Below are 26,024 nucleotides of genomic sequence, written 5' to 3'. Positions count from 1 at the left end.
TAGGCCTCATACAGGGTCTTAACTTGAAGACTGTTGAATGCACCCAGTACAAAGGCTGCTCCTTCGGAAGTCAGTTTGACTTGCAAAGTTAGGATCTACATGTACATGTATAGGCTCAAGGCTTTGTGAATTTTGTCCATTATCACAGAGAGTCTGTCCCTGCAGGCTATTAAACCTAAAGCTTGCCAAAGGACTGCCGGACTTGGCAGTGATGGATGCATGGTAATTGGGTAATGGTATTAGAAAGTATATTTAGGAAAAAGTAGAGTGAAACCAGCCTCTCACAAAAATATAATTACAGCAAAATGAACACAGAACTACTGGGGTACATGATATTGTCCATTGTCTACCCAATTCTCTCTCTCTCTCTCTCTCTCTCTCTCTCTCCCTCTCTCTCTCCCTCTCTCTCTCCCTCTCCATCTCTTTTCTCTCCTTCACTCCATTTCCATTCAAGACATGATCGGCTTGGCACCAAATTACAGGACAACAAAAAATGGGTCAATAATAGATATTTAAATTGGTGATAATAAGAAATAGATGTGAGTTGAAATATTCTAGGAAAATTTTAGAGTACCTACATGTACATCTGTGAAGCAGTAAATTCAAAATTTTATTTTTAAGTTATTGATAATAGGGAATGATCCTATGTCTTTAAATATTTTTTAGTAATTTGAATTTCATATTTACAAGTACTTTTAAAATCATTTTCAGTTTCAACTTTGAATTTGAATATATGACATTGTCACAGAATTTTAATTTTAATTCAATTTTGATTTTGATTATGTACCGATTCATTTTATGAAATTTGCTATTTCCTTGCACAGAACATCTAGGAAAAAGCCTGGAGGATTACATCGCCAAGCTACCCGTGTCCGTCTACGTTGTGAAGATGAAGGGCCGCTCTGGTCTGATCCGAGCCAGGATGGCAGGGGCAGCCGTGGCCAAGGGACAGGTCCTTACCTTCCTGGACTCTCATTGTGAGGTGACGGAAGGATGGTTGGAGCCCATGCTTGCCAGGATCGCTGAAGACAGGTACAGTATGACCCCATTCTAATTATAAAGGTTAAATGGTGGTAAATAATAATATTTCGCTTTTATATAGCACTTAATACATCTCTGATGTCTCTAAGCGCTTTACAGATATACTATCACCCCGGTCATTGGATTCAGTGCTTGCCTGCACACAGTGTGCAAAATCTCCACTCCCTGGGGAGCATTCCAGCCAGGCATTACTTGACGCACAAAAACTGCAATTTCTTATTTGGAACCAAAGAATTTTTGCTGAAATTTCACATTTCTGTAGACCAAAAGATTAGCAATAGACCCTCCAAGTTCTGCTGTGAATGAAACATCCTAATTACATTCTGTAACTTCCTATTTCCTATGGGCCTGGTTCTGGCCTGTAGCCAAGGTTCCCTGTTCTTACAGTAAAAGATTTTATAGTTCCACAAAAGTATTAACTGTTAGCAACGGTCTTTGCAACACCCCCCCCCCCCCCCCAGGACATTCTTGTGAAAAAACCTCATTGGTTAATTAACATATTTACCTCTTGTGATATTTTTAGAAATATCGTGTTCAATACCATGTTTTTAACTTGTATTTGTGAACAAATGATATAGAATGTGGAAAAATGCAAAAATTTGTGAGGTCAAAGAGTGACAGCTGAATATAAATGCAGTTGGCAATTAGTGTGTATCGCTTCCATGCCTTTCACAAGACACTACTGTTTCAATTCATTTTTCTCGAAATCTGGGAAACAAATCAGAGATATTGACCCACACAGCTCATATAACAATCCCTAAGCCGACTCCGCCCCCTAGCTCCAAGAATTCACTTGTCATGAAGCTAAACAGGGAACACTCACTCGGCCTGACGCATTACAGATGTGGGTACATTTCATATGTACATGTTCGTTTGGTGCAAGTAAGGATGTGTTGTGTGAAGTTTTGTGGCACAATATTTCACAATATTTTGTATCCCTGTTGATACTGATAGGTTCAAGTGCTTTTAATAGTACCGGTAGTAAGTTTTTGAATGTGTCTGTGTCTATGCCTGCATTTCACTTGCAAACAGTTCAGCAGTAGAACTTGACCTTTTTCATGGTGCAATCAAGAAAATGGCGATGCCCATGTCTTCCTGAGAAACTACTTTATTCTTGCTTTATGCCTTTGTCATAAACTTTGGTGGGGAATCTTGTAGATCGATGGGCAAGAATGCAATAAATCTCTCAGAAAGTTATTCTGTTGGGTCAGTTCTCCTTAAAGCTTGTCTGTACTAGTTTGGCCTGGGGGATTAGACCTCCCTGCAAGGTCACTGACAGTTGGTTATCTCATCAAATCAGCTCTCAACATAAGAAAATGGGGGTCATGGGGGACCAACAGGCACCGATTAGGCATTGTTTGCTATATAGAGGGCGCAAGTTGCTATAAGTAGTGCAGTGGGGCTTAATAGAGCAGTGGGGAAGTCCCAGGAAGTTGATGTAATAACCCCTATTGTTGTGTCATGGAAGGTCAGGAGAGCAAAGCACTTTGATGCAGTGTACTAGTCTACAGAGATGCAGTCCCCATAGGGCAACAGTACGGTAGTGCTTATATTCTCTCCTTGAGAATAGACTGACTATTAAAAAATATTCATTTGTACACGTGTGCGGAGGACTTATTAGTCAGGCATGTCTGAAAACTACTCTATAGATTCAAAAGTACTTTAGTATAAAATTAAGGCGCTGTCACATCAAGCATTGCAATTTACCAAATTTCATCACAAAGCACAACACAACTCATAAGTGTTATATAACTTGCAACTCCTACATGTAGATCATATGATACATGTAGGTTTTATGGTACATTGTATTTCAGGAAATGTTAAAATATATGTAACTGATTTTATTGGAGGATCCAGTGCCTTTGAGTTTTTTTTTTAATTCATAGAAAAATATGAAGCCATGTTGAAATGCTGTGTGTCATCATCTCCATCATTAATACTTTTTTTCTTTCAGATGTTTGTAAATAGTTGACACTTCCTGAATGCCAGCGTTCATTAATACTGATTAATGAAACCTGCGTCAAGTTTTATGCACCAGCTGCGAGTTAGTGCACCGTACTGATGTGATAATTACCTATGACACTCTGGAGTGGCCTGCTCAAACTGAACACCGACCGCTGCTTTCATTTTCGATACTATTATTATTATTATTGTATTCCTGCTTTCTTTCTAGATGATAAGCACATCCATTAAAAGTGCTTTCAAATTACTGATCTGTTTAATAAGCAGGTTTACAGGGCTGGCTTTCTGCTTCCCATAAAATAGACAATTTAACTGTAATTTTTTTTAAACAGTAATTTGTCCAGAATGTTTTATGGGATATGCAACTTTCCTTTACCGTTATACAGAAAGAAACTATATTGAATGGTGGGAATTTTTTGAAACTGAACTGTCTCAGAGACACACATATAAACTTTGTCCATTTTATTGCTAACATTCTCATGAATTACTACAGAATAAATCCATGAAATTTCATGCACATTTTGTGTATTTGAAAAAGAATATAAATATTTGCATTATATTGATCAGTATTCATATTTGCATGCATTTTTAGTCATGTCATGTACACCGGTACTGAAATGTTCATGTTCATTTTACATGTACACGTATTCAAGAGTATATTAACTTTTTGGAGCCAGCTGGGCATTAGACCTGTGTAAAATCAAATGAGTTAAATACGGTCAAACTTGCTTTTAAAAGTACTATGTCCCTTTTGCAGCTCAAATGCTGTAGAACTTTGCAGGAATTATGAATATGTCATGTATGTCCTATCTGTGAAATTTAAATGTTAGCAGTGTCCTCATATTCAAATTATGCAAGGAAAACCGTTTACTTGCTAGACTTCACTGTCAGACACTATTGAGTGACTGACTGGCTTTTTTTCTTATTTGGTAATAACATACATGAAAAGAGTTGTAAAGGGTACATGAGCATTTGTCTACATCAATAACCCACTTCTTGTGATGGCCAAGATTAAACTGATTGAATCTTTGTGCAGCATAAAACGTATGTCCATTCGGTACAATTGTCTGAAAATCAAGACTATTACTTTTGGGCTCTATAGCCCTAAAGTCGATTTGACAACTAATAGTCATTATTTTCCCACTTGAAGACATTTTCAGGCCCCACCTTTTTTAGGGAAGTTCTAAATTAGTATTATCTTTCAAATGCAGTTGGAATTTAACTTTTTCATTTTTTTGGCCTGCAAATGGGACAAGTACCTTTAATAGTGACCACCTGTCTGCAAAGACCACATTTTTTGTTTCCCTTGAAAATGTTTTCTCGTTGAACCATGTACTAAAGGAATCTGTCTACAAAGACCTTTTTTTTTCTCCCTTGGGCGGTCGCTATAGACAGGTTTGACTGTACTTGTACCGCCTATCCAGCTCTTAAAACAAACAGTCTGATACAGAACATGTGGTGGTACTCACAGGCTAGTCATGTTACTCTCTGCTAGTAGCTGACACCATCTGTTGGGTGTTTCCAGACTGACTTTGGATTTTGTACAGTTTTCTGTATTTAATATTATTTGAAAGTGTCTTTAATAAGAAATATGAGCATCATAGCTGATATTCAATACTTGTGTCAGAAATATGAGTATGTTTAATACTAAGTTTTGGACTTGGATAAAATACAAAGCCAACTTTGATATTAATTTAAAGTATATTACCCTAAATTTAAGACAGCTCCCTAGCAGACTTAAGCCAATTATTTGTGAGGCCTTGATTGGCAAGGATATGGTGTTTATACAGTCATCATAAGCTGTGCACCATTATATTAGCCAAGTAAAATGCTGAACAACATAATGACTTAATCCACATACTGAATTGAATACGGCCCCTGATTTTGTCAGATTGTGAAGCTTGTGAAGAAAAATAATTAGAAGTAAACAAAATGAGATTTGTCACTTGAAGCAGGACACTAATAAAAGCTATGAGAATAAAAGATATTAGTGTTCACAAATATCACAAACGGATGACTTACAAACAAATGACCTTTGCGCTACTTGTTGCCATGAAAGTTAAGTAAGCTTTACCTAATGAATTCTAGACAGTTTCTTCACATGCAATAACTTTATCTTCAGTCTGACAGAACTCTTCTTCTAATTTTTTTGTTGTTGTTGCTCTGTCCATACCAGGACAATGTCCTTTTGCCTAGACATAGATGTGATCAGCAATGAGTTCAATGAGATTGGTGGCTTGGATTGGCTCCTCCTCTTCTTAAAAAACCTTCTTCTAAATCTCTCTCTCTCTCTCTCTGCTTACCTAAATTTTCTGCAATGATTGTTTGGAGAAAATCTGCTTAAAGGTTCTATGTCCCATTTGCAGGCCAAAAAAATGAAAAAGTTAAATTCCAACTGCATTTGAAAGATAATACTAATTTAGAACTTCCCTAAAAAGGTGGGGCTTGAAAATGTCTTCAAGTGGGAAAATAACGACTATTAGTTGTCAAATCGACTTTAGGGCTATAGAGCCCAAAAGTAATAGTCTTGATTTTCAGACAATTGTACCGAATGGTCATACGTTTTATGCTGCGCAAAGATTCAATCAGTTTAATCTTGGCCATCACAAGAAGTGGGTTATTGATGTAGACAAATGCTCATGTACCCTTTACAACTCTTTTCATGTATGTTATTACCAAAGAAGAAAAAAATCCAGTCAGTCACTCAAGTGTCTGACAGTGAAGTCTAGCAAGTAAACAGGTTTCCTTGCATAATTTGAATATGAGGACACTGCTAATGTTTAAATTTCACAGATAGGACATACATGACATATTCATAATTCCTGCAAAGTTCTGCAGAATTTGAGGTTGGCTGCAAAAGGGACGTAGTACCTTTAAAGTCTCATTCTATTATTATTCTGCTTGTTTCACCCAATCCAAAACCCAGTCTGTTTCCCCGGTCATTTTCGTGATCGGTGTTACATTTCAGTACCAGCACGGCAACGACCCTCAGATTGGTAGTTTCAGTTGGTCCCTCTTCTTACAAATATTTTCTGCAATGATTGGTTGGAGGAAGGACTTCTCATCAAGATATTAATCTTCCAAAGTCTGGAGGTGTCGTGGACAAGTGGATACGTTGCCGGACTATCGATCACAAGGTCCGCGGTTCAAATCCCGCCTCGGCACTAATGTCCTTTGACAAGACATTGATCTACATTTGCCACACTCCACCCAGGTGAAGTAAATGGGGACTGGTAGGAAGGAATTCCTTGAATGCTGTGACTGAGCACCAAAATCGGTAGCCTCCCAGAACCGGCGTAATATTGGAGCGCTTTGAGCACCTTGCAGGGTGGATATGTGCGCTATATAAATATCCAATATTATTATATTATTATTATTATTATTTAACATTATTGCTCTTGTTCTAATCATTTTAGGACAACATCTGTTTGCCCGGTCATCGACATGATCAGCAATGATACCTTTCTGTACCAGCACGGCAATGACCCACATATGGGCGGCTTCAGTCCGTCCCTCTATTTACACATACATCTGTATCATCTACAATGATTGGTTGGACGAAGTACTTCTCATTAAGATATTAATCTTCCAAAGTCTTTAACATTCTTCCTCTTGTTCTATTCATTTCAGGCCTGGTCATCGACGTGATCAGTTGACTCCTTCTTTTTCTAAATCTATTTCTGCTTACATAGATTTTCTGTAAAAATTGGTTAGATAAATGCTTGAAGCCTCATTCTGTTATTCTTATTCTTGCTTTACCAAATCCAGGACGTCTATTTGCCAGTCATTCACGTGATCGGTGATACCTTTCAGTACCAGCATGGCAACGAACCTCAGATGGGCGGCTTCTGTTGGTCCCTCTAGTACTACTCATCAAGATATTAATTTTCCAAAGTCTTTAACATTCTTTCTCTTGTTCCATCCATTTCAGGACGACATCTGTTTGCCCGGTCATCGACGTGATCAGTGATGACACCTTTCAGTACCAGCACGGTAACGACCCTCAGATGGGCGGCTTTGGTTGGTCCCTCTTCTTCAAGTGGTTTCCGGTTCCTAAGAGGGAACAGATCAGGAGGAAAGGAGATCCAACTGAACCAGTCAGGTAATAATATTAATAATATTCGGTTCTTGTATAGCGCATAACACATCATATAACATCTCTATTCACTTCCAAAGAGCTTTGGAAATTATTACCCTAGCTTTAGCTCCGGCAACCGTAATCAGCGCACAGTGTGCAGGAATCTATCAAGAAAGAAATCAGAATGCTTTTTATTGACCAATCACCTTACTTTGATATGTCTTCACCCATTATCTTTGGGAACTGAGTGATCCCTGTATTAAGTCTAGGGAACTTGAGAATGCAGTAGTAAATAATCATGATCCATCAAAAACTTATCTTGATTGGTCTTTGGTATGCCATGGCATTCAGGAAACCTTTTGTCTTATGTACAAGTGTATCTACAGTATCTGAATGTTTTTTATCGTCAGGGTATGTGGTTTTCAGCAAGTTTTTGCTATTGTGTTGTCAATCAGCTGGCCCAACTTTATAATATTTCAAACATATTTTTGTTAGATGCAGCTTCACTGGGAGTAGATCACAATAAGTAGTTTTAAAACAATGTTTGATGGGCTTAAAAATCACGGTTTTGCATTCATTTGCTTATCACCCTCTTTTTCAGGTCTCCCACAATGGCTGGTGGTCTGTTTGCCATCGACAAGAGCTATTTTGAGGAGCTAGGACAGTACGACCCTGGCTTCAACATCTGGGGTGGAGAGAATCTGGAATTGTCTTTCAAGGTAAGTCATACTTTTAAAATTATTAGTGGTAATTTGCAGATATTATTCAATTTTTTTCTGTCCAATGGTACGGAAACCTGTATGAAAAGAGATTTTTTGATAAATTGAAGATGTTATTGGACTACGGATCACATGATATTGCTTCAAATCTCTGCGATAGTACTGACATCCTTTAGCAAGATTTTAAATTATTTGTGCCACACTGCCTCTGAAGTTGCCTTATCACTATCTTTGGGAATTATGCTTTTAACGTATGTATGTATGGTTTCTATTACTCTGATGATTGTAACATTGCATGTCCTTTCCTTTTTCGGTTTCTCCTTTTCCTTAGTTGTGGATGTGTGGCGGTAAGCTGGAGTTCATCCCCTGCTCCCACGTGGGCCACGTTTTCCGCAAGAAGTCTCCCTACCACTTCCCCCCTGGCACCAACTACGTTAACAAGAACAACAAGCGACTTGCCGAGGTCTGGCTGGACGAGTACAAGAACTTCTACTACAGGATATCGCCCTCTGTGGCCAAGACTGATCCAGGAGATATCTCGGATCGGTTGAACCTAAGGAAGAGCCTGAGCTGCAAGTCATTCAAGTGGTATTTGGAAAACATCTATCCGGAATCATCATGGCCAGTCAACTACCAGTTTATGGGTGAAGTAAGTACCTGGAGGTTGGTTGATTGGGGCAGGTCTTAGATTCAATTGGTATCTAGAAAACTAATTTAATTTAATTCAATTTACTTTTAATTAAGGAACTTTACATAATTATCTTGATCTAAGGAGACACGAACAAACGATCTAGAAAACATCTATCCGGAATCATCATGGCCAGTCAACTACCAGTTTAAGGGTGAAGTAAGTAACCTGATGTTGGTTGATTGGGGCGGTTCTTAGAGTGTCTGTCTTAGAAGCTTTTGTCTGTCAAAGGTTGTGGAACATTTGATCATAATGGCCCATCATCAGGGAGATCCTGGGTACTTACGGACGGTTAGAATCAATGATTTAATTTGTCATCTCCCTGATATTATGCTATTTAACTCTATACAGTGTATGTGCTGCTTCAATAGTATCCCTGTCCCACGTTATATTTCTTAAGAGATATTTTTTATCAACAGATTCTACTTCATTTCTAAATTCCAAGGATAAAGCAACATGTACTACATACAGGTTATAAAAGGATTGTCATGTAGTTACTTGAGACTGTAAATGGGTCATTATGCAATCCTTTTTGCAGTGCACACTCCTATCCATTTGTTTATAGACAATAATGGTTTGTGGCAATTGGCACATTTGGCAAGCCTGTGGATGTGTCAATTGGAACTTGTAACAAAAGAAAGATTAAACAATCACATTGCATTGACATTGTGCAGTGTTTAGTGAGGTTAACCAGTAACGTGTTCCCAACACAAGTGCTTTCTTACCAGGTTTTGCCTCCTTCAGATTATTTAATTATTTACTTTTCTGTTCTATTTGTTAATTTTTAACCATATTGCCAATGGGAAGGAAATGAATGTTAATTTGAATGTCCTATCCTCTCCTTTGTCTCCATCAGGTGAGAAACACGGAGGCTCATGTCTGTCTGGATACTATGATGAAGGAGGCTGGTAATAAAGTGGGTCTGTATGGATGCCATGGGCAAGGAGGAAACCAGGTAAAACAAGTTTGTCTGTCCTCCTCTCTCTCTCTGTCTTTACTTTTGTCTGTATATATCTTTGTGTCTCTCTATTTGTCTTTCTGTCTCTATCTCCCTCTCTCTGTGTCTGTCTCTGTCTCTGTCTCTCTATCTCTCTCTCTCTGTCTATCTCTTGCTCTCTCTCTCTCTGTCTGTCTCTGTCTCTCTCTCTCTCTCTCTCTCTCTCTCTCTCACTCTCTCTCTGTCTCTGTCTGTCTCTCTTTCTCTCTCTCTCTCTCTCACTATCTGTCTCTCTCTGTCTCTGTCTGTCTGTCTGTCTCTCTTTCTGTCTCTCTCTCTCTCTCTGTCTCTCTCTCTCTCTCTGTCTCTGTCTCTGTCTCTCTTTCTTTCTCTCTCTCTCACTCTCTCTCTCTGTCTCTCTCTCTGTCTCTCTCAATACCACTTTCTTTCCACCCCGCTCTTCCTCTTTCTCCTCCCCTGCATTTTACATACAGTCTTTATCAGTTTAGGCGATGCAATTTTTTTTTAGTTGGACTAGATTTTGCCCATTTTTTTCACCGATAGAGTGATAATTGTTTATTTAAAACAAGATGTGAGATGTGCATAATAATCATGTAAACACCCTCCTCCATGATATTTGCAAATTGTGTCACAGCATTTTGAAGCATCTCTAAAGCAGATTTGACTGTAGTTTAAATTGTTATTGCTCACTCTCTCTCTCTTTCTCCCTTTCTCCCCCCCCCCCCCTTCTTCTCTCGCTCTTTACCGTTTTGTCTAGATTTGGGCCTTTACCAAGAACAACGAGTTGAGGCATGACGATCTTTGTCTGGATGTAGCGCGAGGAGGACCCGTCATGATGCTGAGCTGCCATATGCAGGGAGGAAATCAACATTGGAACTATGATGAAAAGGTAAGATAGTCCAGAAGGAGTTCAGAATTCATAACTTCTATAAAGAAATTTGCTAATGATAAAAATGAAAGGATGAATAATATTTTGTTCTCTCTGGAGGTTTCGTGGTTAAGTGGTTTATTTACTTGACTAGCAATCCAAGGGTTGATGGTTATTATCTCGGCCCAGCATGAACGTCCTTTATCAAGACATTAAAGGTACTATGTCCCATTTGCAGGCCAAAAAAATGAAAAAGTTAAATTCCAACTGCATTTGAAAGATAATACTAATTTAGAACTTCCCTAAAAAAGGTGGGGCTTGAAAATGTCTTCAAGTAGGAAAATAATGACTATTAGTTGTCAAATCGACTTTAGGGCTATAGAGCCCAAAAGTAATATTCCTGATTTTCAGACAATTGTACCGAATGGTCATACGTTTTATGCTGCGCAAAGATTCAATCAGTTTAATCTTGGCCATCACAAGAAGTGGGTTATTGATGTAGACAAATGCTCATGTATCCTTTACAGCTCATTTTATGTATGTTATTACCAAAGAAGAAAAAAAGCCAGTCAGTCACTCAAGTAATGAAGTCTAGCAAGTATTACAGGTTTCCTTGCATAATTTGAATATGAGGACACTGCTAACGTTTAAATTTCACAGATAGGACATACATGACATAGTCATAATTCCTGCAAAGTTCTACAACATTTAAGGTTGGCTGCAAAAGGGACATAGTACCTTTAATCCGCATGTGCCACTCCCCCCCCTGGTGTTAGTGGGTACCTGGCAATCACTGGGGTAGTAGTATTTCAGTACCCTCAGGAAGAACGGCATTGATGCTGATGAGCCTTCCCTGGGTAAACCAAATGCTCTCATTTATCACATGTCACATTATAATGTAACGTTCCCCTGCGCTTCTAATGAGCTTTGGAAATTGGAAGGGGCAGGGGGGGGGGGGGGGGGGAGGGGAACAAATGCTGAATACAGACATTTTGAATGTGAGTTTTAAAATATTTTTCTTTACTTCATGGTCAGCTTTAGTAACTTACATTTTGTATTGACTATAAAGTCAAACCTGCTTTAGTGACCAACTGTCTACAAAGAAAACACAATTTTTTTTCCCCCCTTGAAAATGGTTTCTGATTGAAACATGTACTAAAGGAACCTGTCTACAAAGACCACTTTTTGTGTTTCCGTTGGGCGGTCGCTATGGTTTGACTGTATATACACATGGGAAGCTTGATGTTGAGTGAGCTGAAATCTTACTATTATGTAGTAATAATCCACCTAGTCTATACCTTTCTTTCAATATCTCTGAACTTTTGTAACCTGCACTCAATTGCCCCACCTACCGTTGCACCTGTTACTATTAAAATTCTGACATTTTACCTCGTTCACATACCGGTATGCGGTTGAAAACCCCCAACCCACATTTCTTCAGCTTATAACATGCAGATAAGGAGTATGCTGGTCCTTGCTTGTGCAAAGCTGCTTTTTATTTCAAATTCCTTTTTGCCAATAATTTAGGCACATACAACCCCCCCCCCCCCCCCCCAAAAAAAAAAAAAAAAAAAAAAAAAAAAAAAAAAAATAAATAAATAAATAAATAAAAAAATAAATAAATAAATAAATAAATAAAAAAAAATTAAAATTTTTTTTAAAAAATAAATAAATAAATAAAACTAAACAGCATTATCTGCATAATATGTGTACGGCCCTCAATGATTTAAATATCAAAAGACATTTCCATAATTGCACTTTTTATTACCTCTTATGCTTGCCGCAAACTATATGATTCTTCTGCAATCTCATTTTCAAAGAAACTGCTGTGGCTTTGGATATGGGAATCTAAACAAATATATAATAATAATAATAATATTGGCATTTATATAGCGCTCTTACAGACATACATGTGTATCACAGCGCTTTACAGCATTACATTACTTAATTGACATTGATAGCAAACAATAAAATTACGTACACAAAAATATATAAATTCAACTATTAAAGAGAAAGGTTTTCAAGGAACGTTGAAAGATAGCGAGAGAAGGAGAAGATCGTACAGCCTGAGGGAGATTGTTCCAGAGACGTGGTGCGGAAACAGAAAAAGATCGATCCCCAAAGCGTGTACGACTCCTGGGAACCGAGAGCAAGGTTGGGTCGTTGCCAGATCTCAGACCATGCCTTCCTGGTTGATGTAATGAGAGAAGGTTTTGGAGATAGGAGGGAGCCAATTTATGGATGCACTTGTAGGTCATTGTGAGAATATATCCTGGTAATGGTTCAGAATAGCGATATGAATACTAACAATCACAAATGATGTAGTTGGGGTTAAAAGCCAAATCTGTTTCAAATCGTAGATGATAGTCCAACCGAAATTGCGTCAAAGATTTTGTGCCGATCAAGGTTTCTCCTTCGAGGAAGCTTGCAGTTGCCCGACTTTGCTTTCTTATCAAGTATTCCAAACCTCTATTATTAAGATTATACATGTTTTACATGTATGAATGCTCATTGCAGAATCTTCCCAAATGGGGACGTAGGCAGGTTCGTATAGTGTGCGGTTGGCTTTACACGTACCTGATGCATTGATTACTCTAACCCGTTTTTTTTTTACTTTGCTTGTTTACTTTCTAAACGCCTACCTCAAGCACCTGAGTCAATCCTGGACATTCACGCAGGTTTCCAAAAAGAACTTTAACTCTCTAGTAGATTCCCAACTCACATCATTCCTGCTTTATTTGCAGAAAAGCATGCCATCGTAGATATACTGTAGTTCCATTTCCCAACTCTTGGGGTGGTATTCTGAAAAATGATAGTAATTGTCAAAACGGTATTATTCACAAAACACTGTACATTAGAGATGCATGGGTGTACTGTCTAATATCAGAGTTTAGAACCCTACTCTGACATTGCTTAGATATGAGAAACATCGTTATATGGGAACATAGTTTTTGAGCTTTCTGTTACTCTTCTTGTCAGTATATCTAGACGTCTTTGGTTTTAAAAGAAGGGCCTTTACCCCCCCCCCCCCCCCACCTCCCCCTTTCTCTAAGCATGCACAGGTACATGTATATATTCTCTCTGCAATGGTTTATTTTCCTTTCTCTCACTCCCAAAGCTTTATTTTCCTTTACAAGCCTTGTTTAGATATGTAGCTGTAAACCGTGGCGTTTGTTTTTTTAAATGATGACATAAAGTTTAATACGCTTCATGCCTTGTAACACAGAGCTAACTGAATACTTGCAGGACCTTTGTTGTGTGTACTTGCCATATATTCACACATACAAACAATTTTTTTTTTTGGTGGTGGTTTACTGCATCATGTCTGGACGAGCCTTATGTATGCAGATGTACTTATTCTCTCGACAATGGGTTTTAAAAAATGTTTCCTTTATGTTCCTCAGACTTCTTTTTCCTCTACATGTTCATGTGTAAGTTTTAATGTATTAGAATGCCTCCCCATCATTTTGTCATCCAGTGTCTAACCTCATGTTTATTCAAATGTATTTTTTTAAACGTATTTGTGTATGTGCCAATGATTTAGTAATACCGTGTTAAGAAAATTAATAGACTTGTTTGTGTGTTTCGTAAGTAGCAGGACTCGAGCATGATCTGGTATTGAAAGTGATAACCTTTGAGATTAGTGTCTGCTGCAGAATGCTTTAACCTAATACATTTTAAAGGTAAAATAGAAAAATCAATGAGGACAATTAGGCCAAGGGAAGGGTTAAATTATATCCAAAGCCATTATATCAAGGTTCTTCTGTATGTGTTAGCATCAAAGATGACTCAACATCCCTATTTCTTTATTTGGGTTTTCAAGTGAAATATTATAGGTCTTTACACCAATCCTGTTTACAATTACAATTCAGGGGTGGGGTTTTAGAGATTAATTTTAGGGTGAAAGTTATTCTCATCGTGGTCCTGTAAGATATTGCGATTGTCTATTTCTGTTTGAAGCCATGCGTATGGAACCCATATCACGAGCAAGCCAGGCAAAATGCTCGAGTCTCAGGATTCTTTGTCAGGACTTTCTAAGATTCTTGGATTTATTTTAGTTAAAGGGAAGATGGTTGCCAGATGCCATGTGTAGAAGGCCATAATGCGCTGACACCAAACTTGGTGGAGATCCCAGTAATGGTTCTACAAGTCTGCACACAGCAACCCCTAGTCCAATCAAGAAAAAAAACCTAGTCTCTCAGAGAGTCTTAAAGATGAAGTTGAGTTCTGGTCATGCGATTGCATTGTGGAAGAAACGGTGTGAAACCGACCAGAAAAGGTTGATCATCTAGCATATAAGATTTTGTGTGTAATGTAAGGTTCTGGAATCATCAAAATGATTAAAAAAAATTGCCAAGTCTTGGTAAAGTTACAAACACTGTACACAGAAAGATGTATATGGGACTACACAAACATGTGGCGTAAAAATCCGACCCTGAATTTTTACGATGTTACATGACATATTTGGAATATGAAGGCATTTGAAGAGCCATGCTTTTTAGGGAACATGTCTTATCTGATGTTCTTCCACACTTGCATAATAAGAATGATAACACTCACAAATTATTTTTCACCTCTTCCCAGAACTAAACCTTCTCTTTAAGGTGAGAGAAAAGTAAGATATTAACTTTTACCATATGGGGGAATGGATGGCTAATCCTGGTTATTGACAACACCCGTTTAATATCCTAAGCATCTTTGAAATAACACTTATATTTATTTTCTCTTCTTCTCTGAATGTTTTGTTTTGCAGTCGAAAGAGATGAAACACAGCAGTGGCCTGTGCCTTGATCTGAGCGACAAGTCAAAGGAGGAGCCTAGCGTTCAGGCTTGCAACGGAAAGAAGTCACAAAAATGGGACCTTAAGACGCTCGACCTGATAAGTTAAGAGTACCTAAGGCAAAGCAGAAGTGGTATTTTTTTTTAGTGATAGCCTTTTCCAAATGTTGATTGAAGAACGTGTGAAAGGTTCTGAATGAGAAATAGTATGACAACATGCTGCTTTTTGCTTCTGACAACTGATTGTGAATATCTCCTAAAATCAACACAGGACTTCACACTCAAGGAGGCACCCAAACTTTTAATGAGATATCTAAATACAAGGATATAAATATATCAATTTTGTTTCTATCTGAGGTAGACAATACAAAAGCATTTTATGATTTTTAATCGATTTGGAGTTTTCAATTAACAATTATGCGATAAGTTTTTTCCTGTGAGGTTGAACTGGCAAAATCGAAGGTATTTGGTAATTTTGTGTCCCATATTTACCAAACATCATCGAGTTATGAAAAACAATCTATTTTATGAGTATCATCTTTTGGTAATATTTGTTCTTAGATGCTCTAGTAGAGCTACTGTACATGTATACACTCAATTTAACCCGCAAATAAATCAAATTATTTGATGTTTATGTTGTCTTGAACAATGGGATAAATCTGTACCTTTGATTTGCCCCAAAACAAGCACATGTGATGTCTTTTTATGGATTCCAGTTTATTAGACTTGTCGAATGTCGTCATGGCAAGTTGAAGAAGAGCAATAAGGTTTCGTTTTAGACAACAAATTATCAGCTGATGTGACTTAAATTTTTTGTAGTATTCTTTTTTGTATTTTTTTAGATTATGAATAGAATATGAATGCTCTTTATCCATCCATTTTGAGAAAGTTCCAATTTATGTTGTTTTGTCTTTAGTCAGGGGTAACTGTAAAACAAGAATGTTTTGCAACATGAAACTGTACCGCGTTGAATAATGATTGCCGTTTTCACAATTTTTCTTCTTCTGTGAATGCATGTTGCAATCATTGTGACTCAATCTAATTGTGATATTTCACCGCGTGATACTTTCTTGAATTCAAACCACTTGTCAAATTTGCGAAAGTTTCATGCATGCCAGATTTCTTGGTTTTAAGGTATTTGATTTCCATTTCTATTGGGCGATTTCTCTGTCTTTGATATTCGTTTTTTGTCATGTGTTTGATCATCCGTCGTCAACTTGTTTCAAAATTTATTGTAGCAAGTTCAGAAGAATTTATGATTGTACATACCTGGTTGTAGTTGCCACCTCTTCATAAAGGCCACCTTCTTAGAATGGTCATGCAGTTTGTCTCCCTTGAGAACGAAGTGTGTGTCATAGAACCTGTCTAGAAAGGCCACCTGTCTGCAGTGGCCACCTTTTCTGTTTCTTATGTTAATGATGTTTGATATCATTTTTTTGACAATGTTCGGGAGATTTCATATCATTCAAAACGTATAGAGTCTATCATGAGTTGTCACGCTTTCTTTAGTCACTAGTATTATGAACTAGATATACCAGTGTGAGCAAATTTCAAACATCAAAAATCAAAATGGGTAGAACTAAGACATAAGATGTAGGGGAGAGGTGTATGAACGCACACAGGTCTTTCTAAATGTAGATGTACGTGTAGAAGGAAGATTTCTTGTGCTTTACGTTGATTTTATTCAAAGAAAATTATTTAATGTCTTTCTTAAATTGGTAGATACATATACAGTTAGATGTACATTGTACAGTATGTTTCTGGTGTTGAACATTAGTGCGGCAGTGTGTGCGTGGTGGAAGAAAAGAGATGATGGTTGTGATGTGGTAGGTTTTTTTTAAATATTTTATTTTTTATTGATTACCGGTATTAAAAATCAAACACGCAATGCTGTTTCGCCGCCCTGTGCCAGATCTCCTTTTCTTTTTTCACCCAATAGAAGAATGTGACTCTCAAAAAATGCTACAATTACATGGTTATTATTGGCCTGCTAAACTGGTAATGGTGAAGAAAGGGCAGTGGTAGACTCTTTTAATAGCTCTAGATAGGTCTTATTCTGCAGTATGTACACAATTTGTACATTTTTTTCTGATCTTTTTCTTTCTAGCCTAAACATCTTAACCTCAGTCCAACATTACTTTAGTGCCATCTCCATACGTTGATAATTTGCATAGCATTTTTTAATGAGTAGCACTCAAATCAAACTTGAACATATATCACAGATTCATCTTGTATTTTTATACTCTTTTTCTATCTCTGTGTTTGGAAAATATTAGTACAGTTATATGTCAATTTATACACATGTTCATGATCATGCTAAATTGCAATTATATTGTAATTATTGTATTCTGCGATTCGTAATTCTCCATTTACATGTAGTTTGTGTTTCCATTTTTGCCATATTTTTTCCCCATTATATTTATGTTACTAAATTGCTTTATTGACCTAAAACTCATACTTCACATTAGTACATTTGCTATTCTAGTATTGTTTATCATTTCAAGTGCATTATGCCTGTAAGATATGCAATCAAACATCTGCTCCTGTACTTTGATTTGTATTTTGAGGTTGCAGGCTATTAGTTATGTACAGTATTTCTTCATTTCTTATTAGAAGATTTTAAGCAAAAAGTGGGGGTCCCACACCAAGTCACTGTGAATGTTTGAACTGATAAATAACTATTGTCCCATAGTGGCCAATTTTGTAAAGGACTAAATAAATAATCCTTTCTTCATCAAATTGGCAACACTGCTGTATTTTTCCCTAAGTGACGAGTGTGACAGAAAAATTTCACCTGTTTACCTGGGAGAGATAGGAACGAAGATTATGGTTTGTTTTATTAAAGATAGTAAACATTTTGATTTTATCATTGTTGCCAATTTGAAAATTCAAATATTTTCACCTCTTTTGAATATTCTTGGCATTACACAATCTTGTATGCTGCAAGAAAATAAATATGTACATGTTGTGTTTGGTCCAGGGTAGGAGTTAGGAAATCGCTTAGTGTACAACCTTGCCTCTGGAGCAGTTGTCACAGAAGTATGTGGGGTAAACCAAACTATACCTCGTTTAGGACTTGGTACTGCTTTGTATTTGCTTTTGTATATTTTGATTTGGATGATATGCCTTTGGGTCCATATGCACAATGGCTGCTCACATGTTGTTTCCATCTGTCAAATGGCATCCGAGCTGCAATATTTTAAACATATTTGTCTTTGATATCATTTTATGTGGTAAAGCTTGCATTGAAAGTAGTCTTATTTATTTCATGTTTTGGAGTAAGTACTGTTAACTTGTTGAGTGGTTTGCAAACTGTTGTTGAATGCTTACGGAGTGAACAGGAACCCGTTTCACAAAGCCTTTATTCAATGACAAATGACAAAAATCAGTGACAATCTGCTGATAACCAATCAGAAGCAAGGATTTCACTAGCTCATAACAAAAACTATCATTTGTCACTGATGATGATGTTTGTGAAATGGGGGCCCAGATTTAAACTTTCTTGCGTCGGCCTTTGCGCAGTTGGACCAAAGACGTTGATGAATGCTTCTGTTAAACTAATCAACTCAATGATACATAATTTTAGTGCCTTAGCCATGTCTGTATTTGAATTTTCTTGAACTGCAGAATTTAAAACTGTTTTACAAACATTTTTATTGTGTTATATTCAATCACCGGCTTGATATATTATGTACTTCATGCTTTTGTATATTTTCTGATGTGTTTCTTAAAGATGTCCTACTTGTCTATTTATTCTGTATGATTAGTTTTCTTACTGTTTAATTTCCTTACTCCTACATGTAGGTGTCTTTTTATCTCTAACTTTTATAGAAAATATGAATGTGAAATTAAAGCACTGATGGTGTCAATTTGAAATTTCATAGTTAGTAACTTTGCCTTTTATGTTTTTCTTTGAATAGTACATGTACCATGTACATGCCAGGATATGATATAATCATGTACATTAAAAAAGATTGTTTTGTAGTAGTAGTAGGAGTTATCATGCCTTATAATTCATTAATTGCCACATTGCCACATTGTCAGTTTCATATGTGGTTCTGTTGTATAAACTTGTGTGCAAAAGATGTACGGTTCTCTTCCTGTAAAAGAAAAAAAAAAGAGCCCCAAAGGGTTCAAAATATGTTTTTTTAAACTAAAATTCCTTGAAATTAAAACTGGCTTCACTAAAGATTGACTCCTTAGTTCTTTAAAGCAGTCCATGTATATTTTCTGCATATTTGTTAGTGAGAAATATATTTATTCTAAATTGTTTGAAATATACTTCTTTAAATTCATTATTTTGCATTTTCGTTTTAGGAATACCATAGTCTCAAACTAGAGTTACTCTGCCAGACCAACTCTAAATTGGCCGGTAATCAATAAATATCGGCCCGTTTGGGATGTTAGCATTTTTATTATCAGAAGACTCGCAAGACCAAAACAGAAGGCTAAATTTGGTTCCATGAAACCTTTGATCAATATTAAATGAATCATTTGCATTTTAGGTTTTATTTTCTTACAACTTTCTTTGTACACTTTGAGAGATTCATATTCTGTATTTTTTCCATTCATATTTGTGATAATGTGTATCTACTTTTTTATACATTACTAATTGTCATATAATACTTGATCATGTAATAACTTATGACTAGATTTGTAGAAAATGAGCGTTCAGCAAGATATCAGTTATTACGAGTTGCGTTTAGGGAGTATGTGGATGATTGTTTGATGATCAAGAATTGATGATTACTTGGTTCTCTTCATAAGAATAACAAAACAGGGATGCCAGTTTTCAGGCAATAGCCTGAATTCAGGCCCTGGCAAATTATTTTCAGAGCGTAGTTTAGGCTTTTTTGTGTCCAACTAGCTCATTCTAGGTGATTATCAGGCCCTCTGATCAATTCTAACTGGCATCCTTGATATTAGGATGGGATGCAGGGAGGTGGATAAAAAAGGAAATGTTGATATAATTGATTGCATGAAGAGCTTGATCACAAAGACTTTCAAAAATAAACCTAAAGCAATTTCTAAAGCCTTTGCCCATCACCTGCTGTAATATGTGAACATTACAATGACAGGTTACACATAAAGCAAACATGATGTCTATAGCCAATACAATAGGGATTTCCCCTTTTGTTGATTTTGTTAAAGTCTTTAAGATCTTGTTACAAGTGGTTGTGTCAATCGTTCTGAAAGCTGCTTGTTGTAGAAAGGAAGATATTGAATCAATTGTGATACTTGGGGGTTATTGTAAAATAATAGATCATAATTTTGAATGATTCAGTGCCACCTATATGTAAGATTGTGCCAGGGAACAGCAAATTTTATACTATAAACGATCATCATGAAAAAAAGTCTAATTCCTGCAGGTTCATTTGTAAGAAATGGCTTTTCAATTATATTATATGATAGGGCTAATTTTGAAGAATGATGGTGCTATGTAACAAAATGGAATTACAACCTAAATCGCTGCTTGGCCTACTTTTGATTTGTATCAATATAAAATCAAAATTAAAACTCCTGTGCTTTTGGATTCATTATATTTGTTATGCCATTACCATGTATCAGAATTTCATTCCTTCTCTTTTAATACATTTTGATCATGGTATTCTGATTGTTTACAGTGGTTGCTGCTATGTTAGGAGTCTTCAGGCAATATCATCAGGAATAGCCTGTAAGAAGTTTACTTTTAATGCTTTAAAATTAGTTACATGAACACAAGTACTTTCAACAAATCAACTTAATGGCAATTTTAATGGCATTGCCTTTAGAAATGTGTAATACGGTATTGGTCATGTTTGAACACTGCAATGGATGACTAACAAGGTCATTGAAACTGCCTTAGGTTAGGTTGATTTTTTGAGAGTCTTTGCGATTCTTTGTTTCATTTGAATATAATTAACTCTGAATAAGTCATATCAGTTTGGGCCAGAACAGAAAAATAGTTTGACTTACAGAAAATTCAAATTTTTTGCATAGTTGTGTCCAAACAATTGATTTGACTTCAAGTTATGCAGAATTAACTATTTCTAGGGTACTAGGCCTTAACATCCAATATGGATTAGGAAGCTGGTAAATAATATTTTTTTTTAAAGCGTATTTGATGAGAAAACCTGTCATCATGTTCATTTAGTACAGCTTGTAGCATCTTGTTTATAAATTGTAAACTGATACCACGTACAAATAATTATGAGAGTATGATGTCAAACTCATTTTCTGTGCCTTTCTGTAGTATTGTGTCACTTTTACAGGGATTGCTTTTTGGTGACCTTCACAGTGACCTTGTAAATATCTCATCTGTACTAATACTACTACTACTGAATTGATCTATGAAAAATATATACCAAGTCCATATTTCATGTTGGACTTATAAGAAGAGAAACACTTTTGTTCTTTGAAAGTTTTTTTTACGTCTATTTTGGGAGAATTCCTGAGAGAGAGAGAGAGAGAGAGAGAGAGAGAGAGAAAGGGGGAGGGAGGGAGGGAGGAATGGTTGATAGTAAAAGAGAGAAGAAGAAATAGAATAAAAGGAATATAATGATCAAATAAATGGATGGATTCAGGCAAATGAGAGCAAAATCTGTCCCATGATGTAACAAGTCATATCAAGGAATTATACAGAGGATTATCGTTGATTGTATGAAGTTGGGTGACCCATTAGAGTATGAAGATTGTTCCAATATTCCAAACTGATTTCAATTTCAATATAATTGTTATTGTCCAATGAAGTTTATTCTATCATACTCTTTTTACATGATACCTATATACCCTGGACTAGCCCAAAGAAGAAGAAGAAGGAGAGAGAGAGAGAGAGAGAGAGAGAGAGAGAGAAAGAGAGAGAGAGAGAGAGTGGGAGAGAGAGGAAAGAAAGTAAGTGGTAAAGAGAGAGAGAGAGAGAGAGAGAGAGAGAGAGATGGTTGATAATAGATGAAGAAAAGAAATCTACCATAATGATCATATAGAATGGATGAAATTAGGCAAATATGAGCAAAACATGGTCAAAGAAGAGGACCATGTTAATATATACAGGTCTTTACATCAATTTCATATTATTCAGTTTGCACACACTCTGCTCTCTTTTGCTAAATTCCAACCAGTATTATATGAGATCCGAACTACAGTTCTGTTTGCTTTCCTATTTGGGAGATCCATTTATAAACCTTAGTAATTAAGGGAGAAGCAATGATCTAGGGCAATGCTTTCATGGGCAGAAGCAAGCACAATAGTTCCGGTCAGACTTGTGGAATACAAATTATGATGCCAACCCCCCCCCCCCCCCCCCCCCCCCTCGGCCTCCCTCATTTTCATTCTGCGATTTTTTAAATTTTTTTTAGCGTCTTGAAGAAAGAATAGTACTATAACAAATTAATAACCAAAAACAGCTGGAAACAAAGCTATAATGTTTACATCGCCCACACACACACCCTTTCTTGAACTTTGACCAAGTTCTTCTTCCTAAAAAAGAGGAGCGAAACGGTGGAAAGGCCTTGAAACAGCATCTTTGTAAAGGTTAAAACCTTTTCTGGTCTCAGTTAGATTGATGTCGCATTCACAAGAGCCCAGTATGCATCGAATGAATGCTTTGTTAGGTCATCTTTCCCGGGGAATTCAGCATGGGATCCCTGCTACAGGGACCGCTGCAAGACTGCACAGCTGTACCCCGACACTGGCGGCGGCAGGCGGGACGGTTCAGCGGCGGGCCGTGGCAGAGAGGAAGAAAAATACAGACGATGTGGTGGTTGTGTCAGCGCTGAGAACGCCCATCGGGAAAGCCAGAAAGGGTTCATTTAAGGTTAAACAAGACAATCCTAGTTTTTATAAGTGTTATTTAGTATTTTATATTTAGAAGAAGAATAAGGAGGAGGAGGAGGAGGAGGAGGAGGAGGAGGAGAGGGGGGGGGGATATAATTTGTGAGAAAAGTGTGATTAGAATGATGAAAAAGTGTATTTTCTCCTAATTTATGCTGTCAGTAGGGGCTAAAATGTGTTTACTAGCTAGCCTGAAGACAAAATCAGCACTTCACAGCTTTTCGCCTTTCATATAATTATAAGCAGGCACTTCTTTAAAGCCCCACTGTCCTACTTGTAGCTTCTTGCTCCCTCTATATAGAAAACTTCCCCAATCGGTGCCTGTTGATCCCTCATGATCCTCTTTTTCTTATCTTAGTTGAGAGCTGAGTTAATGAGATAGCCACCTGTCAGTGACCTCGCTGTGTGGTCTAATCCCTTCTGGCCCAGTATTATTGACAGTCTTTAAACAAAGAAGTGAAGAGTTTGCGATTGAATGAATGTTATAGCAAAGTCAACTAGCTAACACAATGAGTTGTCTCAACACTTGTAACTTCTATTGCGATACAAACATCAAGTTGTTAAGTTGTTCAGGAATCAAAGCTCTAGGCACACTAGAGAAAACTTGGCAAGACCTTGAATTGTTTCGCTTCTTTCATTTACTACAAAATACTTTGCTAAATAATGGCAAGTTCACAAAATTTGCAATCAGGGTCTGTGATTATAGACTATGTGTACTTCATATTGTACCTGCACAATTCAACGGCTGGGGACTTGCATGTACATCTACATCTACTATAGGTCTATATTTGCTTTGTGAGTCTGTTGATACTCCAGGTCAGGACCCATATAGTCTTGCAGTCATGTAATCAGCATTCTCTGCCAAATTCCTAAATTAGACTAAAACTAACAACCTGTTTAAATGCTAATTTTCATTTGAATGTTACAAATGATGCTTGGATGTACATTTCATGAAATAGTATAATGTAGCAAGGATCAAACATTTTTCCATAAGAAAAGTCTGTAAACATTATTAAACTTATATATTTTAACATACATGTACATGTTGTGATACTTGTAATGACAAGAAAGGGTACAAATTGTTATCCACATTATGAATAGGAGCTAGGAAATAGCGCATGACATAGCAATAATCTCTCACTTTTAATTTGTAAAATGTCTAGATAAAGGTTACAGGTCTATTGAGTCTATTGACTAAACAGAATGTCAATAAAGGTCAAATTCCATTGGTCTTCTTTCTTGGTGAATAAAAATACATGTATGGTACTGAAATATCTGTGGCATAGTTTAGGGTAAAGCTCCTACAGGTATATCAGAATGTATGTACTTGGGTAATAGATCCCTTGAAAATGAAAAATCAAATGTCTTGGAATTCAGTTATTTTTTGTAGTTATTGTGATTAATTAATGGGCTCAACCAGTTTGAATTCAATTAGGAGTATTTCTTTGAAAACAAATATACATAAAATACCTTTAATTGAATAATATGCATTATAACATTAATTTTAATAAGGATATAATGTTAGAAAATCAATTTATCAAATGTTTCTTGTTATAATCTCTGTTTCCCCTTGCCCTTTCCTGATATTGTGTTTTCCCTTCTTTTACAGTTTCATTTGATATATTTATCCCAAAGCTTCTCTCTTTTTCAGTTTGCCTACTTTTTTGCCAGTCAATACTGTAAGCTTTTAAGTCAGTATTACCTATACATGTACATGGTTTATATTGCAAGTGGTAATAGTAATTATAACAATATTGGTTTCTTGTGTAGTAAATTTCTTATATCTGTCAGACTTTACGCTCTTGGCGCTCCCGATTATTATCCCTGGCTTCATATTAGAAACAGTTATTGTGCTTTATTGCTACATTGATAGTGAATGTACAATTGTAGTTGTACATACACATTTGCATTATCTCATGATATCTGACTCGTATTCTATGCCATTCAGGACACCCGCCCTGATGATTTACTGGCTGCGGCTTTCAAGGGGGTGCTGGATGAGACCAAGATCTCCCCGGACAGGCTGGGAGACATTGTTGTCGGGAATGTGCTGTTACCAGGGGGAGGGGCTATTCATGCCAGGTTCGCTCAGTTCTACAGGTGAGCTGAAGACAAAGGTTTACATAACAAGGGTTCAGTGAGACAAAGATGTAACTCCATATTTTGCAAAAATTAGTATTTGATATAAAAATGTTCAGACAAATGTGGGCTTTCCAGGAAACACAAAGACTTAACTCCACCGAACACCCCATTGCAGTCAATGGCTAGTGAAACATAGACTTAACTCCTTAAGGCCAAAGTGCTTAGTGACACATAAACCACTTTTTCTCAAAATGGCCAAAATGGAGTTAAGTCTTTGTGTCACTGACCCCTCGATAAGTATGATGATGTGGTGGTAATTGTGTGGATAATGGGGATGATTATGTTAATGGTAGGGATGGTTTTGGTGGTGAAGGTTTTGGTAGAGATAATGGTGGTGGTGATGCTGGTGGGATCATTTGATGGTGAGGATGGTGGTGGTGGGGTTAATAGTGATGATAGTTTTGGTAGTAGTGGTAGTAGGGATGATAATAATGATCTTATGCGATGGAGATGATGAACGTGATGATGATGCTGCTTCTGCTGTTAGTAATTGTATTTGTAGTCATGGTGTAACCAGTATGGATAAAATACTGAATACACAAAAATGTGACATCCCTGATGATATTGCATGCAATGCTTGGGCATTGGTATGAGAATATTTGTGATGATGAAAAATATTATAATTTCAGTAATTGAGATTATAAACTTAAAAGATTGTAAGGGAGATGATGATGATGATGATGACAATGACCATGATGGTAGTCATAATGATACATACATCAACAGTACCATTAGAAAACTATAAACTATAAAGACAAAACCAGTTACTTTTTTGTTTTGTTTACAGTGGTATCCCAGAGTCAGTACCAATCAACACAGTAAACAGACAATGTTCTTCAGGTCTTCAAGCCTTTATGAACGCAGCAGGAGGCATCAAGAGTGGCGTTTATGACGTGGCAATGGCTAGCGGGTAAGTGGGCTATTTTATATACCAATTTGGGCTATTTGTAAGCCAGAGTCTATGATCTGGCAACGGCTGG

At 36.8% G+C, this 26,024-nt stretch overlaps 2 protein-coding genes across 3 annotated transcripts in view; both read left to right on the top strand.

Moving 5' to 3' along the window:
- Positions 1-21,475, top strand: part of LOC100889720 (polypeptide N-acetylgalactosaminyltransferase 1) — a 55,417-nt gene extending 33,942 nt beyond the window's left edge. For both annotated transcript variants that reach the window (XM_030990104.1, XM_030990105.1), the window contains exons 5-11: positions 825-1,032; positions 6,935-7,105; positions 7,683-7,800; positions 8,132-8,449; positions 9,345-9,443; positions 10,204-10,335; positions 15,068-21,475. In XM_030990104.1, the coding sequence (XP_030845964.1) occupies positions 825-1,032; positions 6,935-7,105; positions 7,683-7,800; positions 8,132-8,449; positions 9,345-9,443; positions 10,204-10,335; positions 15,068-15,202 (1,181 nt within the window). In that variant the 3' untranslated portion in view covers positions 15,203-21,475. The remainder of the gene's footprint in view (positions 1-824; positions 1,033-6,934; positions 7,106-7,682; positions 7,801-8,131; positions 8,450-9,344; positions 9,444-10,203; positions 10,336-15,067) is intronic.
- Positions 21,476-22,489: 1,014 nt separating this feature from the next.
- LOC115918115 (3-ketoacyl-CoA thiolase A, peroxisomal-like) overlaps positions 22,490-26,024 on the top strand; it is a 13,915-nt gene continuing 10,380 nt past the window's right edge. The window contains exons 1-3 of the mRNA XM_030990103.1: positions 22,490-22,885; positions 24,851-25,002; positions 25,832-25,954. Of these exons, the coding sequence (XP_030845963.1) occupies positions 22,634-22,885; positions 24,851-25,002; positions 25,832-25,954 (527 nt within the window). The 5' untranslated portion in view covers positions 22,490-22,633. The remainder of the gene's footprint in view (positions 22,886-24,850; positions 25,003-25,831; positions 25,955-26,024) is intronic.

Source organism: Strongylocentrotus purpuratus, unplaced genomic scaffold, assembly GCF_000002235.5.
Source record: "Strongylocentrotus purpuratus isolate Spur 01 unplaced genomic scaffold, Spur_5.0 spur5_scaffold_19, whole genome shotgun sequence".
Taxonomy (NCBI): domain Eukaryota; kingdom Metazoa; phylum Echinodermata; class Echinoidea; order Camarodonta; family Strongylocentrotidae; genus Strongylocentrotus; species Strongylocentrotus purpuratus.
This window is presented reverse-complemented; position numbering and strand designations above follow the sequence as displayed.